At 44.8% G+C, this 19,667-nt stretch overlaps 1 protein-coding gene across 7 annotated transcripts in view; it reads right to left on the reverse strand.

The window, feature by feature from the left end:
- Positions 1–4,749: 4,749 nt before the first annotated feature.
- Positions 4,750–19,667, reverse strand: part of aatkb (apoptosis-associated tyrosine kinase b) — a 321,493-nt gene continuing 306,575 nt past the window's right edge. For 5 of the 7 annotated variants that reach the window (XM_073026295.1, XM_073026292.1, XM_073026294.1 and 2 more), the window contains 2 exons: positions 12,946–13,173; positions 4,750–5,824 (listed from right to left, as the gene is read on the reverse strand). In XM_073026295.1, the coding sequence (XP_072882396.1) occupies positions 5,796–5,824; positions 12,946–13,173 (257 nt within the window). In that variant the 3' untranslated portion in view covers positions 4,750–5,795. The remainder of the gene's footprint in view (positions 5,825–12,945; positions 13,174–19,667) is intronic. The other 2 variants (XM_073026299.1, XM_073026298.1) reach the window with 1 other exon arrangement.

Here is a 19,667-nt window from a genome sequence, read left to right on the forward strand (position 1 = left end):
TCTATATATTGATTTAGAAAACTTTCCTGAACACATTTCACAAACTCTAACCCATCTAGACCTTTAACAGTATGGGAGTCCCAATCAATGTGTGGAAAATTAAAATCCCCTACTATCACAACTTTCTGTCTCCTGCAGTTGTCTGTTATATCTCTGCAGATTTACTCCTCCAATTCTCACTGACTATTGGGTGGTCTATAATACAACCCTATTAATGTGCTCATACCTTTTCTGTTTCTCAGTTCCACCCATATAGCCTCAGTAGACAAGCCCTCTAATCTTTCCTGCCGAAGCACTGCTGTAATATTTTCCCTGACTAGCAAAGCCACCCCGCCACCCCCACCCTTCATCCCTCTGCCTCTATCACGTCTGAAACATTGGAACCCTGGAACGCTGAGCTGCCAGTCCTGCCCCTCCTGTAGCCAAGTTTCAGTAATGGCTATAATGTCATAATTCCATGTGTCAATCCAGGCCCTCAGCCCGTCTGCCTTCCCCACAATACTCCTCGAACTGAAATATACACACCTCAGAAGATTATTACCACCACACACAACCTTACTATTTGTGACTTTGCATGAACTACTAACATCATTTATTTTTACCCCTGTTCCACTATCTACTCTGGCACTCTGGTTCCCACCCCCCTGCAAATCTAGTTTAAACCCTCCCCAATAACACTAGCAAACCTACCTGCAAGTATATTGGTCCCCTTGTAGTTCAGGTGTAACCTGTCTCTCTTGTACAGTTCCCATCTGCCCCAGAAGAGGTCCTAATGATCTAGAAATCTGAAACCCTGCCCCCTACACCAGTTTCTCAGCCACGTGATCATCTGCCAGAGCATCCTACTCTTACCCTCACTGGCATGTGGCACAGGCAGCAATCCAGAGATTATTACTCTCGAGGTCCTGTTTTTCAACTTCCTACCAAGCTCTCTGTACTGACTCTTCAGGACCTCCTGACTCTTTCTACTTATGTCATTGGTACCGATGTGTACCACGACATCTGGCTGATCACCCTCCCACTTCAGAATGCTGTGCACGCGATCAGAGACATCCCTGACCCTGGCACCCGGGAGGCAACAAACCATCCGGGAGTCTCTGTCACAACCACAGAACCTCCTGTCTGTACCCCTGACTATTGAGTCCCCTGTCACTACCGCTCTCTTCTTCCTCCCTCCCTTCTGCATTGCAGAACCAGACTCGGTGCCAGAGATCTGGCTGCCGCAGCTTGTCCCAAGTAAGCCATCCCACTACCCCCCCCCCCCACCCCCCCTACCCCCCACAACAGTATCAAAATCGGTATACCTGTTTTGGAGGGGAATGGCCACAGGGGAACCCTGCACTACCTGCCCTTTCCCCTTCCCTCGCCTGATGGTAACCCAATTACCTGTGCCCTGTTCCTTAGGTGCTACTATTTATAAACTGCTCAGTCTCCCAAATGATCCGGAGGTCATCCAGCTCCTGCTCCAGTTCCCTAACGCACTCTGTTAGGAGCTGCAGCTGGATGCACTTCTTGCAGGTATCATCGTCTCCCTGACTTCCCACATCTTGCAAGAGGAGCATTCCAACATCCTGCCTGACATGTTCTCTAGTCTGAACAAAATAAAAGAAAAACAGAAACTTACCGGAACCTACCCTCGCATCTGCCTGTTTCTCACCGAAGCCTGACTGAGCCAAAGCCATCCCACTCTGGCTCAGTCCACTCTGACGATGGCCGCTGTATATGGTGGTCTCCCTGTTAAACCTTGGAGCGCTACGTCACGTGTTTGCGCAGTAGAGCCTCTTTTCCCCGATCAGTTAAAGAAAAGAAAAACTACCTTCTCTCCGCGATGCTTCAGTCTTCCACTCTCAGCCTCTTGCTTCGATTGAAAAGTATGTTCTGTATGTTTATCTTCCACTGTATTAATCTCTTATTTTGTAGTTGGGTTTTTGTTGTAGCAATAGTAGAAATGCATTAAAAAAAATCAATAAAAAAAAACAACCTTCAATTCTGCCGAACTCTCTGGTGTTGGATACCTCTGCTCTAAGACAAGTTTCCTATTATGGACCCTCTTCATACTTTTGAATACCTCATTTAGGTCCCCTGCTCCAAGCTGGCAGGTGATACTGTAGGTTGGGGAACGGTGGGTGGGTAGGGGAGGTAGATGCTGCTTATTTCATCCCCTTCCTCCTCCTCAGCTGGCTTCACCTATCAGATGCCAATTTGTACTCCTTCCCCCCCACCACCCCTACCTTCTTATTCAGGCTTCTGCTCCATTGCTTTCCAGTCCTGATGAGGGGTCTTGGCCAGATACATCAGTTCACTCCCCTGAGCGTGCGTGTGTGCGTGTGTCATTCACTGTAGAGAATCTTCCAGTGTATTGTAGGTCATGATCGTTAATTTGGTCTATTTTCATATCAAGGTGATAAGCAGTATCACAAGATTGCTGGATGGCCCGCTGGCTATTGTGGCTACAGCACGCACCTCCTCACCTTTCATCGTATCGTAAGACCATAAGACACAGGAGCAGAATTAGGCCATGTGACCCATCGAGTCTGCTCTGCCATTAAATCATGGCTGATTTATTATCCCCCTCAACACAATTTTACCTTAGATATCCTTACTAATCAAAACCTAGCAACCTCCACTTTACATATATACAGTGACTAGGCCTCTACAGCTGTCTGCGGGAATGACCTCCACAGATTCACCACCTGCTGGTAAAGAATTTCCTCCTCTTCTGTTCTAAAAGGAAATCCTGAGTCTGTGCCCTCTGGTTCTAGTCTTCCCCCCACTGTAGGAAACATCCACTCTGTCTAGGCCTTTCAATATTCGATAGGTTTCAACATTCAATAGATTTCTTCCGGCAAGTGCAGGCTCAGAGTCATCAAATGCTCCTCTTACATTAACCTTTTCATTTCTGGAATCATTCCCATGAACCTCCTCTGGACCTTCTCCTTTCTTAGAGGAGATTCTTTTGTAGAGAAGGGGTGCGAAATGCTCTCAATACTTACTGATAACAACACAGAAAGGGAAACATTCAGTCCAGTAAGTCTGTGCCAGTTCCTGTCCATTCCAAATCCATTCTTACATCCTTGTAATGGTATATCTTGTGCTCTCTTTTCCCAGGAAAAGGGGAAAAGCCAGGTTTAGTAAGCTTTCATTGCAGCCCAGGCAAACCTTGACCCATTGTAAGTCGGGGGCCAAAGTGCCATCCACTGAACCACAGCTGGCTGGGCCAGGGAAGGGTAGTAACATCCCCCGACACTGGACGGTCAGCAGATTTATATGCTGTACTAAGCTCACCCATTGCAACTGACAGATGTGGAGCAACTAACAGATGAGGACTGACTCCTATAGACTTGGGGCAACTTGAACAGATGTGAAGCAACTCAGACACATGTGCAGTGACTCCGATAGATATAGAGTTACTCAGACTGATGTGGAGAGACTCCAACAGATGCAGAGTGATTTTTACAGACGTAGAGTGGCTCTGACAGAGCCTGGTTTACTCTGTCAGATGTGAAGTGCCTGACAGATGTTGGGTTACTCTGACAGACATGTAGCGACTCTGACAGGTGTGGAGTAACTCCGACAGATGTGCAGCTGCCCTGACAGATGTGGACGACTCCAGCCGACGTGGCGTTTTTCTGAAAGATTCAGCTGGATCCCAATCTCAGGCCCCAGTAGCAGGGATACCCACGCCTGGAGGAGGGAGAGGGAGCCATCGAGTCATAGAAAAGTACAGCTCAGAAACAGGTCCATCTCGTCCACATTTAAACTGCCTACTCCCATCGACCTGCACTGGGACCACAGCTCTCCATTCCCCTCCCATCCATGAACCGATCCAAACTTCGCTTAAACATTCAAGCTTGCATGCACCACTTGTACTGGCAGCTCGTTCCACACTCTCACCACCCTCTGAGTGAAGAAGTTCCCCTCATGTTAAGTTCCACCCAACCTCAGTGGGAAAAACTCTGCTGGCGATTCAGGAACAGGTTTATCCCATCCGCCGGCCAATTTCTAAATGGACATTTAATCCATGATCACTACCTCACTACTAATTTTTAAATTTCTGTTTTAGCACTTCTTATCTCAGTTTAACTATTTAATATACATATTAAATAATATGTATACTAAATATACATATTGAACTCACTGAAATCCAAACAACACACACACAATGCTGGTGGAACGCAGCAGGCCAGGCAGCATCTGTAGGAAGAAGTACAGTCGATGTTTCGGGCCGAGACCCTTCGACAGGACTAATGGAAAGAAGAGATAGTAAGAGATTTGAGTAGGGTAGGGGGAGACCTGAAATGATAGGAGAAGACAGGAGGGGGAGGGATAAAGCTAAGAGCTGAAAAGTTGATTGGCAAAAGGGAAACGAGGCTGGAGAAGGTGGAGTATCATAGGACGAGAGGCCTCAGAAGAAAGAAAGGGGGAGGGGAGCACCAGAGGAAGATGGAGAACAGGCAAGGAGTGATTGTGAGAGGGAAAGAGGAAAAAAAATCGAAAATTAAAAATTAGGGATAGGGTAAGAAGGGGAGGAGGGGCATTTTTCTCTGTATTTATCATGTATTGCATTGTACTGCTGCCACAAAGTTAAAAAATATCATGAAATATACCATTGCTATTAAACATTCTGATTCCATACTCCTCATAATTTTGTGTACCTTTATCAAATCTCCCCTCAATCCTCTACGTAGTGGAATGGAGAAGGAAGTGACTGAGAGTACGGGGCCATCAGGAGGTAATGCAAAGCAAATATAAGATATCGTAAAAAGTTTATTAGTCTGGTGATTTAAGCCACATGCTGGTAGCTAGATGGAAATAAAACATTGAATCGCAGTAATGACCCGTATTGATCAGTTAACAGAATACTAACAGCTGGAACACTTAAAAAGTTACCCCCGCTTACTGACGTCATGCAACTAGTTAATCGCTTTTATAGAATAGATGTTGCATCTGTTGAGTAATGAGGGCAGAAAGTGCTCGCTTGCATCTTTCTAAAAATTTATAGTGTGACACAATAGCTTAAAGCCATACAGATAGCAACTAACATCGCTCGGAGCTGCACAATTTTTACATCTCTTTGGCAACATTTACAATATATTCATCAGTAGTCTGACTGGTTTTACAAAAAATAGCATAGAGGCTGCAGTTTAACTGGCTCTCTACACTATTCAATATCAAACGCAAAGAGGCGGAACACTAAATACTGTGGACTGAATACTCTGAGCATGGTTGATGTGAGATGTGAGCAGAAAGGGGTTAATAAATACGAATCACCCAAGCACATCCTGCAGGATTCTGAGCATTTGACGAGGAGAAGCAGATGGTGTTATTTGCAAAATGTGGTTCAATATAAACGGAGGCCAAACTGTCTACAGTTCATTTACTCTGGAAACCTTCACAGTTGCTCTGCACTTTATACACCAGGGTGCTGGTGACCTGTACGGGATCCTCCAGATCAGAGATGCCTCCCCCTCTCCGATGTGATCCGACCCATTTGCTTCAGGACAGGGGAGTCAGGTTTACCTGCAGCGACGGCATTGGGATTGAGGACATCCGGCCTAACGGGAAGGGGGGATCCGAACTACAAGGAGGAGAGCGGTGGGCCAAGGGGCAGCTTGGGTCACCACCAAGTGTGGAAACGGTGCGTCCGTGCGCGCTGGCGGCCGAAAATGGTGGCCCAGTTGTCCATCAAATCCAAATAAGAGAAGTCACCGAACAAGACATTCATGTGCGGGTCCATTTCTGTCAGATCTTGTCCATTTCAATCAGTAAAACAAACTTCTGTCTGATCCTGCAAGTCATTCCCTTTCACTCCGTTCACCGCTGCCTGGAAGGAATCGGAGAGAGGGAGGATTAGATAGATAGATAGATAGATACTTTATTCATCCCCATGGGGAAATTCAACTTTTTTTCCAATGTCCCATACACTTGTTGTAGCAAAACTAATAACATACAATACTTAACTCAGTACAAAATATGATATGCATCTAAATCACTATCTCAAAAAGCATTAATAATAGCTTTTTTGGATTAATTAATTAATTAATAATTAGCGTTGCAACTTTCCACAGTATCACTAAAATAACGACGTGTATTTGTGCAAACCTGCTATTGTCCACAGCGCTTTATAGCTAATGAAATACTTTGTTTACCTGCATGCTCTCTGTAGCTGTTACACTTTACTCTGAATTGTCATTATTTTACCTCGTTCTACCTCAATGCTCTTTGAAATTATTTGATCTATATAAACTACACAAGTCAAGCTTTTCACTGTATCGTGGTGGTAATAAACCAATACCAGGTTCTTAAAGCTCAACGTTTTGGACAAGTACTTGACTACTTTATCATCATCGTCATTATGTGCCATGTCCTATGACGGAGGTGATCGTGGTCTTCCCCTCTTTCCATGACCATGGTTGTCCTTGGCAAATTTGTTTGCCATTGCCGCCTTCTGGGCAGTGTCTTTACAAGACAGGTGACCCCAGCCGTTATCAATACTCTTCAGAGACTGTCTGCCTGGCAACAGTGGTTTTGTCGCATAACCAGAACTTGTGATGTGCACCGGTTGCTCATACGACCATCCACCACCTGCCCCCATGGCTTCGCGTGACCCTGATCAGGGGGGTGGGGGCTAAGCAGGTGCTACACCTTGCCCAAGGGTGATCTGCAGGCCAGTGGAAGGAGGGAACACCTTCCACCTTTGGTGGAGACGTATCTCCACCCGTCACCCAGTTAAGTTCAGATAGACAGATGGACTTGTATGATAAGATTGATTCTTGACCTCACAATGCGATCTTGCATTTTATTGTTTATCTGCGCTGCACTCTTCTGGGAACTGTTACACCTCATTTGGCACTCTGTCATTGTTTACCCTTGTTCTAGCTCAATGCTCTGTGTAATGATCGGATCACAGAAAATCTGCAGATGCTGGAAATCAAAGTAATACACACAGAATGCTGGAGGAATTCAGCAGGCCAGTCAGCATCTATGGAAAAAAGTAAACTGTCAATGTTTCAGGCTGAGACCCTTCTTCAGGACCTAAACCAATACCAATACTTTCTAAGTGTGAGAAATATAGAGGCCAACTTACACATCGCAAGCTCCAAACAAAGATACCATTAAGCCTGAGAGTGCAATGTCAAAGTAAATTTATTGTCAAAGTAGGCATATTACCATATAGGTCCTTGAGAAAACTTTTTTTGCAGGCATTTCAAAGTTCAAAGTAAATTTATTATTAAAGTACATGTATGTCACCATATACTACCCTGAGATTCATTTTCTTGTGGGCATACACAATAAATTCATAACAGAATAATAACCATAATAGAATCAATGAAAGACAGCACCAACTTGGGTGTTCCACCAGTGTGCAAAAGACACAAGCTGGGCAAATACAAAAAGAAAGAAATAATAGTATTAATTAATAAATAAGCAATAAATATCAAGAACATGAGATAAAGAAACATTGAAAGTGAGTCCACAGGTTGTGGGAACATTTCAATGATGGGGCAAATGAATTTGAGTGAGTTATCCCCTCTGGTTCAGGAGCCTGATGGCTGAGAGGTAATAACTATTCTTGAACCTGGTGGTGTGAATCCTGAGGCTCCTGTTCTTTCTTCCTGATGGCAGTAGTGAGAAGAGAACATGTCATTTGCAGGAAAATAAAGAAATGCAATACTTTTTTTGAAAAATAATGCATAAATGAAGACTGCCAAACAACAAGAGTGCAAAAGAAGACTGTGTAAATAAAATGGAAATACTAGGAACATGAGTGGGGATTTGAGTTGCAGAGTCCTTGAAAGTGAGTCTGCAGGTTGTGGAATCAGCTGAGAGGTCTGGTGAGTGAAATTATGCACACTGATTCAGGAGCCTGATAGTTGAGGAGTAATAACTGTTCTTGAACCTGTTAGTGTAGGACCTTGCACTCTTGTACCTCCTGCCTGATGGTAGTAGCAAGAAGAGGGCATGACCTGGATAGAGGGGGGATCTATTGTGGCAGTGCTGTATGCAAATGTACTCACGAGTGGGGAGGGCTTTGACTACGATGGACTGGGTTGTATCCACCACTTTGTGTACACTCTTCCAATCCTCAGCATTGGTGTTTCCATACCAGGCCATGATGCCAGCCAGATGCGACTTACAAGAATGTTGTCTAGACTTGATGGACTAAGTTCTGGAGAGAGGTTGAGCACATTAGGGCTGTGTGAAGACCAAAAGGAAGCCACTGACGAAGATCGATTGAGCTGGGTTGCCTTTAGCTCCCTGCACTGGCACAGAGGGTTTCACATTTCAGTGACCACACACAGAAAGCACGCTCAGTCGCCACTTTATTAGGTACACCTGCTCATTAATGCAACTACCTAATCATGCAAAATCTAATGAGCCAATCATGTGCCAGCAACATCGTGCATAAAAGCATGCAGACACAGTCGAGACATTAGTTGTTCAAACCAAACACTGAATGGGGAAGCAATGTGATAGAACGTAGAAGAGTACAGCACAGGAACAGGCCATTCAGCCCACAACATTGTGCTGAACCAATTAACTAGGTAATCAAATGGCTAGCGAAACTATTATCTATGCAATGTCGATATGTTTCCATTTTCCTCACGTTCACGTGCCTATCTAAATGTCTCCTAAAAGTCTCTAAAGCATCTGCCCCTGGAAATGGTTTCCAGATGCCCAACACTTAAAAAAAAAAACTGGTATTCTTCACCAGTCCTCTGTGCTATCCACAACACCAGCCATCTTCATATCATCTGCAAACTTACTAACCCACCCATCTACATTTTCATTCAGGTCATTGATATACATCACAAACTGCAGAGATCCCAGCACAGATCCCTGTGGAACACCATAAATCACAGACCTCCAACTAGCCCCTGTCTTCTATGGGCAAGCCAGTTCTGAATCCAAGTGGGCAATTCACCATTGATCCCATGCATCTTAATCTTCTGGGTGAGCCGCCCACGAGGGACCTTGTCAAATGCCTTACTAAAGTCCATGTACTATAGATGTCATCCACAGCTCTACCTTCATCAATCACTCTTATTAACTTGATTGAAATTTTGATGAGGTGCTAAGACACAAATTCCCGGCACAAAGCCATGCTGCCTCTCCCTAATTGGGCCACGGTTTTCCAAATGCTCATAAACCCAATCCCCAAGAATTCTTTCCAATAACTTCACTAACACTAACATGAGACTTAACAGTTTATAAATTCCAGGATTATCCCTTGTCCCTTTCTTGAACAATGGAACAACAATAGCTACTCACCAGACCTCCAAGACCTCGCCTGTGGCTAGGGAGGACATGAAGATGGTGGTCAAGGCCCCAGCAATCTCTTCATTTGCCCCTCTCAAAATCCTGGGGTATATCCCATCAGGCCTGGTGGACATCTACCTTAACCCACTAAGAGACCAACACTACCTTCTCCTCTGCCTTGAAATGCCCTTGCACATTAATCCACTCAGCACTTCCTTCTCTTTGGTAAATACTGATGTAATGTACTCATTGAGGACCTCACCTATATCCTGCACATCCAAGCAAATACTCCCTCCTTTACCCTTGAGTGATCCTGCCCACTTCCTAGTTGAAATTTAAATATCTTTATTGTCATTGCATAGTACAATTTGTCATACACCAATTCAGCGAAAATGAGTTTACAACTCTTGTACTCAATGCTATAAAACAGCAAATAAAATGAATAAACAATCCTTAGTTATCTATTGCTCTTACTCTTGCTCATGATGTGTAGAATGCCAGGGGACTCTTTAATTCTACTTGCCAAGGACTTGTCATGCTTCTTCCCCCCCCCCCCCCCCCCCCCGGCTTTCCTAATTCCCTTCTTGAGTTCTTTTCTGGCTGCTTTACCCTCCCCTCAAGGGCTCTGTTTGATTCTAGCTTCCTAAGCTTTAAATACTTTTCCTTCTTGTTCTTGACCAAATTCATCACCTCTCTCGACATCTAAGGCTGTCTTACTTTGTCATTGCTGTCCTTCCTTCCTACTGGAACACTCCTGTGCAGATGGTCTTTAAGCACCCTGCACATGTCAGATGTAGACTTACCTAAGAACAGTTGTTTCCAATAAACTCTCCTTAGTTCCTGCCCAATGCTCTCGTAATTTGCTGTGCTCCAATTCTCTCTAATACTCCAAGTGATTTTAACCGTGGATTGATTGTTGATCCCAGTCGGGGTGGTTTGAGTATCTCAAACTACTGACTTCCTGGGAATTTTCAGGCACAACAGTCTTTAGAGTTTACAGAAAAATGTGCAAGAAACAAAAAGGTCAGAAGAGAATGGCCACACTAGTTCAAGCCGCCAGGAAGGTGACAGAAACTCAAATAACCACGCGTTACAACAGTGCTATGTAGTAGAGCATCACTGAATGTACAAAACATTGAAGTGGATTGGCTACAGCAGCAGAAGATCATGAGCACACACACAGCGGCCACTTTATTAGGTACAGGAGATACTGTTCCTTGAACAATGCAGTCAAAAACAATATGGTTTGTCTTCTGCCAAGCAAACACTAGGGGGCAGCACCAACTCCAGCTTGGACGCCATGCACACCACCTCCGGCAACTCAGGTGGAGCACACCGACTCCAACGCCTCTCTCCTGGGCAACTGTAAATAGGCGAGACCACGGCTTAAGGCCCAATTCTCACCATGACTGAGACCACACAGCTCCCCCACTATCTGCCAGTCAATCAGTGAATCGGACTTGCAGCATTCCACATTAACGGTGTCCAGCAGGGTCTTGCGATCATAAGAGAAGTGACTAAGGTGATCACTCGCTGTTAGATTGCGAACCGCTTTCACACACCAACTCCTCTGCCGCAGGCAGCAGCACAGTCCGCACTGAGCCCAGCTCCTCCGCCAGTGAGCAACCCACTGATGGGACCCACCTCCAGCACGCAATGTCCAGCAAGGTCTTGTGTTTTAAAAAAAACACGTTCATAAAAGACAGTAACATCTCTGGTTGGCCCTGCAGAAGCCACAGCACCCGACCGCACCGCCATCTTCCTGGAACTTCAACAGAATAGGTAGCTGGATGGGACTAGCAGGGAGGATTGATGGGGGGAGTGCTATTCTGCACTATATTACTCTATGGATCTGTGGTAATTGATATTACGGCTAGGTTTTTACATTTCAAAGCTCATAGTATATTTATTATCAAAGTACATGTACTATATACAACCTTGAGATTCATCTCTTTACAGGCCAAAAAAACAACAAAACCTAATAGAGCATTGAATAATTCTCAGTATTAAGGGAATCAAACCATGTTGAGTAATTCAGAAAAACATTGTCCAGGTTAAGGGGAACGAAGCGTTGTGGGGAAAAGTCAGGCAGGTGAAGATGAGTCCATGGCCAGATCAGCCATGATCTTATTGAATGGCCTACTCCTGCTCCCACTTCTTGTGTAAGGTCAACCATAATTTTATTGGTTGCCCCAATGGGCCAAATGGTTCCCGCCTGCTTTTATTGGCTCTGCTCATGAGCTTGGAAATCTGGAGCACGTTGTGCAGAAATGCACTATTAGAAAAATTACTCAAATAACATGAGGTGTGCATATGTGGGGGAGGGGTGTTCACCTTTCAAGATCTCAGGGGAGGCTCTGCGATTAACTTAAATAATAGAACTTTGTACTTACAAAGCAACCTCAAGGTTGTCAGAAGCCCCAGAGGCCTTCCATGGAGCGTTATCAGGTGAAGAATTAACACTGATAAAATCAAATTGGGCTGGAGCCATATTAAGGATAGTTTTAAAGACGGAGAGGTTTAAAGAAAGAGTTTACAGATTTGAAAACCTAGGGAGTTGAAGACAGGTCAGCGGTGAAGAATGTGTTTGTGTAAAATGCCAAGATCAAATCCAGTTAAAAGAAATGTACTTGTGGTAAATTTTTAAAACAAAAATGATTCACAAAATTTCAGTAATACTCCAAGGGATAGGGTTTGAGTGAACAGAAGTTACACTTCTTTGCAGCAACTACATAGTCATTCCAAGGCAATGATGTTTTAGAGTGAGGGGAGGCTGGCAGTTGGTTAACTTACCCACATGACTGGAATACCATAAGATCAGAAAATATCGAGCAGATGGAGATCATTCAGCCCATCGAGTCTGTTCCAGGGCTGATTCATTATCCCTCAACTCCACTCTCTTACCTTTTCCACGTAACCCTTAGTACGTTAAGAACATATCAAATTCCGCTTTAAATATACCCAGTGACTTGGCCTTCACAGCTGTTCATGGCAATGACTTCTCTGGCTAAAGAAATTCTTCCTCATCTCTGTTCTAAATGATCATTCCTCTATTCTGAGGCTGTGTCCTCTGGAGCTAGACTCCCCCACTATAGGAAACATTCTCACCACATCCAGTCTAGGCCTTTCAATAATCGATTGAAAGTGCCTGCGCGCGCACACACACATACCACCCCCACCCTGGCTGGTCGTAGAATGATGCCTGGCTAGTCATTTTAAACAGCTACTCAGAGAGGTCAGTCAGCATCTATACAGAGGAATTATAAACCAACATCTCAGGCCGAGATTTCTCATCCATGCTGATAAGGGTCTAGGCCCGAAACATTGCCTCATTATTGCTCTCCATAGATGCTGCCTGACCTGCTGAGTTCCTCCAGCGTTTTGTGTGTGTTCTCTGGATTTCCAGCATCTGCAGAGGGAGAGGAAGCTGGTGAGAAACCACTCGTCTTGGTAAGAGTTTTACTGGGCAAAAATATGGAGCACGCATTTATTTTGGGCCATTTGTATCATGAAGGCATCTGGAAGCACTTCACAGTGACTAAATTACTTACTGGAATGAGATTACTGTCGCCAAGTCATTGTAATGCACACATTCACCCGTTGTTTTGATTCGGAAGGAATTTCAATTATCCTGAGAATCTCCCACTGAGGCTCAAAGTGGATAGAAAGGGGTTCCCTCCTCACCTCCAGCTGATCCGATGTCTGAATCCGATACTTGTGTAATTGAGAACCTTGAGAGGGTGGCAGGAGAGACGGTGAAACGCGAGAAGCGTGTCTGCTGCACCTGGGCTTGCTCAGGCCCCATGGGAACAGGGCTGCAGGCAGCGGCGGAGGGTGACAACGTTTCTTCAGCCGCCAGGGACGACTTCACTGACACCAGCGGAAAGTCATCATCCCACTCAAAGCCTCCACCTGCCGCAAAATGAAAGGCAAAGAGGATGGGTGAATCAGTTAACTGTCTTCAAAGGTTTTACCCACCGTATAGTAGCCCTGACCGTCCAACACGTACAACCGGCTAACAGCTAAGATTTCCGCCACTGTCTGTAAGGAGTTTGTACGTGTTCCCCCATGATGGTGTGGGTTTCCTCCCAGTACTATAGTTTCCTCCCACAGTCCAAACTGGTTGGAAGGTTAATTGGTCAGTGTAAATGAATTTGTACATTTTCACTTTGACTGCCTGAGTTTCCTCGGGCTGTTCTGGTTCCCTCCCACATTCCAAACCAGAATCCGATTTAATATCATCGACATATGTGGTGAAATTTGTTGCTTTGGGGATGGGCGAGTCCTGGGCTGGACGTCCTGCTCACTTAAGGAAGGTGAAGCGTCTCCTGCAGCCTCCTTTCCAGGTGTAGTGATCGCTGTTTGACTTGCCATGCAGGAGGTCACTCGCATACGAACTCTCCTACACTACTGCGCCCATAGCAATGCCTTCAGGTGGCACCCCTGTTCTTACTGAATTTACAATGTCATGGCACGACCGAGTGTCCAGCAGTATAACTGGGCGGGCAGGCTGGGCTTGCTGGCAGCTTAGGAGAAGGACAACTCCGATTCCAAATCCGGGTAGATGAGACTCGATAGCCTCGGAGAAGGAGAACTCTGATACTCTACCTACGGCCACCGCAGGTGTTGCAGCTCACTGTGCCATTGAGCAATGTTCCCCGGTCTAAAGAGTGGAATCGGTCTGCACGCACTGATCCTCACTATAAACCTACACAGCACAAGTGGGAAGGCAAGTCCTACATCAATGGAGATATTCCCTCCTGATCTTCGCAAGCAAAGAACCAGTCACTATCATCACATTGCAATACATGGTAATAAAATCTATAAATTACAGTTATATCATAGTCATAGAGGGTTACAGCACAGAAACAGGCCCTTTGGCCCATCTAGTCTATGCCAAAACCATTTAAACTGCCTACTCTCATTGACCTGTACCAAGACTATACCAAGACCATATCCCTACTATCCATATACCTGTTCGAGCTTCCACTAAATGTTGAAATCGAGCTTGCATGGACCATTTGAGCTGGCAGCTCATTCCACCCTCTCAGGAACCTCTGAGTGAAGAAGATCCCCCTCATGTTCCCCTTAAACTTCTCAACTTTCACCCTTAACTCATGGCTTCTGGTTGTAATTCCACCCAACCACAGTGGAAAAAGCCTGCTTGCATTTACCCTATCTACACCCCTCATAATTTTATATACCTCTATCTAATCTCCACTCAATATTCTAAAGACACCTAACCTATCTTTCCTGATAACTGAAGTACTCCAGACCCAGCAAAGTCATTGTAAATTTTCTCTGCACTCTTTCAAACTTGTTTACATCTTTCCTGTATGTAGGTGACCAAAACTGCCCACAATACTCCGTTAGGTCTCACCAATGTCTTAAACAACTTCAACATAACATCCCATCTTCAGTACTCAATACATAGATCTATGAAGGCCAATGTGCCAAAAGCTTTCTTTACGACCCTATCTACCAGTGACATCACTTTCAACAAATTATGTACCTGTATTCCCAGATCCCTTTGATCTACCACACCCCTCAGTTCCCTACCGTTCACTGTGTAAGATCTACCCTGGCTGGTCCTGCCAAAGTGCAAAACCTCGCACTTGTCTGCATTAAATTCCATCTGCCATTTTTCAGCCCATTTTTTCCAGCTGATGCAGATCCCTCTGCAAGCCATGATAGCCTTATCACTTTCCGCTACAACCCCAGTCGTAGTCTCATCTTCAAATTTGCTGATCCAGTTAACCATATTATTATCCAGATCAGTGAATTAGATGACAAACAACAAAGGACCCAACGCTGATCCCTGCGGCACACCACTATTCACAGGCCTCCAGTCAGAGGCAACCCTCTACTACCACTCTCTGGCTTCTCCACAAAGCCAATGTCTAATCCAATTTACTACCTCATCCTGAATGCCGAGCGACTGAACCTTCTTGACCAGCCTCCCATGTAAGGCCTTGTCAAATGCCTTACTAAAGTCCACGTAGGCAATACCCACTGCCTTACCTTCAACCACTGTCTTGTTAACTTTTGAAAAATCTGTATGATTGATTTGACATGATCTACCATGCACAAAACCATGCTGACTATCCTTAATCAGTTCATGTCTATCCAAGTACTTATATCCAGTTCATAAGAATACCTTCTAACTTTCCCACAACTGATGTCAGACTCACTGGCCCATAATTTCCTGGCTTATGTTTAGAGCATTTTTCAAACAGCGGAACAACATTGGCTATCCCCCAATCCTCTGGTACCGCATCTGTCACTAAGGACGTTTAAATATCTCTGCTGGGGCTCCAGCAATTTTTGTACTTGCCTCCTGTAGGATCCGAGGGAAAACCTTGTCAGGCCCTGGGAATTTATCCACCCTGATTTGCCTCAGGGTAGCAAACACCACCTCCTCTACAATCTGTACAGAGTCCATGAAGATGATGCAGTTTTGTCTCACTTCTATAGATTCTATCCGTCTCCCAAATAAACACAGATGCAAAGAATGCAGTTAAAATTTCCCCCATGTGTTTGGTCTCCGCACATGGATTACCATTCTGATCTTCCAGAGGACCAGTTTTGTTCCTTACTCTTAACATATCTGTAAAATCCCTGAGGATCCTCGTTCACCTTGTCTGCTAGAACAACTTCTTTTAGCCCTCCTGATGTCTTTCTTCAGTGTTCACTTGCATTTCTTGTACTCCATAAACACCTCATTTGTTCCTACTTTCCTATACCTGCTATGCACCTCCTTTTTTCTCTTATCCAGGGCCTCAATATCTCTTGAAAGCCAAAGTTCCACGCTCTTGTTATCTTTACCTGTTATTCTGACAGGAACACACAAGCTTTGTGCTCTCAAAATTTTATTTTTTGAAGGCTTCCCACTTACCAAGTACACCTTTGCCAGAAAACAGCCTGTCCCAATCCACACTTGCCAGATCATTTCTGATACCATCAAAACTGGCCTTCCTCCAATTTAGAATCTCAAGCCACAGTCTGGACCTATTTCTTCGGATATTTACTTGAAACTAACGGCACTGTGGATGTCACCTACCCTGTCTCATTCCCTAATAGCAGATCCAGTGCTGCACACTCAGCATGCCTAGTATATATAAAAATAAATTAAATAAGTAGTGCAAAAAGAGAGGGAAAAAGATACTGAGGAAGTGTTGATGGCTTCATTGTTCATACAGAAATCTGATGACATACGTACGAGTTAGGATTAGGAAGTGGTGGGGGTGCAATGGCGACGCTCAGTGTGGTGACACTTGTGGGCTGCCCCCAGTACGACCCCGGACTGTGTTGGTTGGTGCTGCAAATGACGCATTTCTCCACATGTTTTGATATTTCGATGTGCATGTGACACGCAAGACTTTGAAAGGTTTTCAGCTCGTGCCTTCTGGGAAATAATCATACTCTGTGATTTTGCTTTCTTTGTCTCAACAGAAAAATGCCACCTGCTTAAGACCATAAGATAGAGGAGTAAAATTAGGCCATTCAGTCCATTGAGTCTACCAACCCATGGTTCATTTTCTTTTCATTTCTTAGCCCCAGTCTCCCACCTTCTCCCTGTAATCCTCAATTCCCTTACTAATCAAGAACCTATCAATAAACACAGGAGATTCTGCAGAGACTGGAAATCTTGAGCAACACACACAAACTGCTGGAGGAACTCTGCAGGTCAGGCAGCATCATATGTCTCCACAGCCCAATGTGCCAATGAACTGAAGAAATTCCTCCTCATCTCAGTTCTAAAGGGACATCCCTTTATCCTGATGCTGTGCCCTCAGGTCCCAGACTGCTACAGGAGACACCCTCTTTACGCTCACTCTACCCAGGCCTTTCAGTATCCAGTAGTGCAGTATTACATGATTTCCTGATGAGGGGTCGAGGAGAGCGGGCAAACATGGGAAAGTGTGCCTATGTGTCACCTGAAGAAAAGCAGTGGTGAGGGTCCCTGGATTCACAGGAGGACAGGCGCCATCGTTGATAGGTAGGTAGGCCTCTGTTAATCTCGATAGACCATGGATTTGCACCTTGGAAATCCAGGGTGTAAGCCTGGGCAAGGTTTTTTTTAATGGAAGACCAGCAGTTGCCCAAGCTGCAAGTCTCCCCTCTCCAAGCCACCAATGTTGTGGATTAGAACCCATGCAGCTTGGCACCAGTGTTGTCGCAGAGCAATGTGTGGTTAAGTGCCTTGCTCAAGGTCACACATGCAATCCTCAGCCAAGGCTTGAACTAGCAACCTTCAGGTCACTGGACAAATGCCTTAACCACTTGGCCACGCACCAACATCATTGGTAGTACCTACATAAAGAAGGCAACATCCATAGATCCCCATCACCCAGGGCCATGCCATCTTCTCCTGGGCAGGAAGTGCAGAAACCTAAAGTGGGTTCAAGAACAGCTGCTTCCCTTCAACAGCTGCTTCTTGAACCATCTAGCACAGCCCCAGTCACCGCCTCAGTACACCAACACGATGAACACTTTGCACTACTACAATGGACCTTTCTCGTGTTCTAATTATGTTTTTTTTTGGTAAAATTTGTACATATAATTTATGTGTTTTTTCTTGCGAATGTTGAGTATTTGCCTCTGCGAGTGAGTTTATCATTGCATCTGTGGGTACAGGTACCTGTGCAGATGACAATAAACTTCATATTCTGCCTTCTGCCCCCTTCCTCTCCAGTCCTGGTGAAGGATCTCGGCCTGAAACGTGTTCTCAGCTTGAAATGTTGACTCTTTCTTCTTCTCCATAAATACTGCTTAACTTACACAAAATGCTGGAGGAACTCAGCAGCATTTATGGAAAAGAGTACACAGTTGAACTTGCTGGCTGAGACCCTGAAGAAGTCGCTCTTTTTCACAGATGCTGCCTGACCTGCTGAGTTCCTCCAGCATTTTGTGTGTGTGGCTCGGATTTCCATCGGCTGCAGAGTTCCTTGTGTTAATGAGCAGAATAAGGTCTGGAATGTCAGTGGAAAGGCGGGTGAGAGAATGCATCGCTTTGCTGGTGCAAATGTGGGTACAAATTAATTTGAATTTACAAAGTATTCAGTGTGTCTGAAGATGCGTGGATTTTCACTGTAATGCAATTCTGGAGAAGCTACAGTTGTTCTGAAACACAGACAGAACGTAGAACAGTACAGCAAGGACATAACGTTGTACTTAACCAGTGACTTCTAACTCATTGAATTTCTCTTCCCCACACTTTGAACAAATCCCTTGCTTCTCTGCACTTTCTATCTCCTCTGACAGTGCACTGTCACACAGTTCTCTGTGGGAAAAAAAATATATCTTGCCCCACCCCCCCACCTGCCCCCATGTCATCTTTTACTAGGCATTTCAATCCTGGGATCCTGGGCTGTCTGAGCCTCATGTAGATATATAAACTTCTACCAAATCTCCCCTCAGCTTCTTCGCCTCGAGAGAAAGCAGTCCCATCTTATCTAACCTCTCTTTATAGCACAGGGGTCCATGAACTTGGACGGGGAAAAAAATTACATTTTTATTTTCACTAGCTCTACATGACATTTAGCATTTCCTCCAGTTATGAACGCAGGCAGCAAACCACAACAGTGTTAGCCGAACCTGTGACTTTGTCACCTGTAGAAATCACAGGTATTTTCATATCACATTACAGTCGTTACAACGCTTCACAGCAAGGGATTAAAAAGCAGGCTGTTGCTGCTTCTCGTGGATTTCCATAGCATTTTTTGAGGCCCGGTTGCTATTAAACACACTCTTCAGTATACAGTATATGGAAAACATGCAAGGAGCTGGCTGGATTCGAACTCAGGACCATTGGCCTCAAAGTCCAGTGCTGATGCCACTACACCACCAGCTGGCTATTAAAAAGGGTTTAAAAACCCTGTTATAGCACACGCCCTCCAAACCAGGCAGCATCCTAGTAAGCCTCCAATGCCTTCACATCCTTCCTATAATGAGGTGACTAGAATTGAACACAATACTCTTAGATGTGGCCTAACCAGACTTTTATAAAGCTGTAACGTAACATAAAGAAGTTAAAGTTTGAGATTGTTTAATGTCATTTCCTCTACAAGTGTAGAGGAGAATGAAATAATTGTTACTCTGGATCTGATACAAAACAACAAAACCACAATAAGAACACAATGATAAAAACACAATAAACATAAATACATAAGATAGCTTATACACATTGTATAATCCATAAAGAGACACTAGGAACAGGAGTGTCTGTACACAAGGTGCCTCTGACAGGAAATGATAAGGTAGTGGTGGTGGAGGGTGTGGAGGGGTGGGTTAGTAGGTGGAGGTGTTGATCAGCCTCATTGCTTGGGGAAGTCACTGTTTTTGAGTCTGGTGGTCCTGGTGTGGATGCTACTGGAGTGGGACCGATGGTGGGTGGGTGGGATCCT

Source organism: Hemitrygon akajei, chromosome 22 (assembly GCF_048418815.1).
Source record: "Hemitrygon akajei chromosome 22, sHemAka1.3, whole genome shotgun sequence".
Taxonomy (NCBI): domain Eukaryota; kingdom Metazoa; phylum Chordata; class Chondrichthyes; order Myliobatiformes; family Dasyatidae; genus Hemitrygon; species Hemitrygon akajei.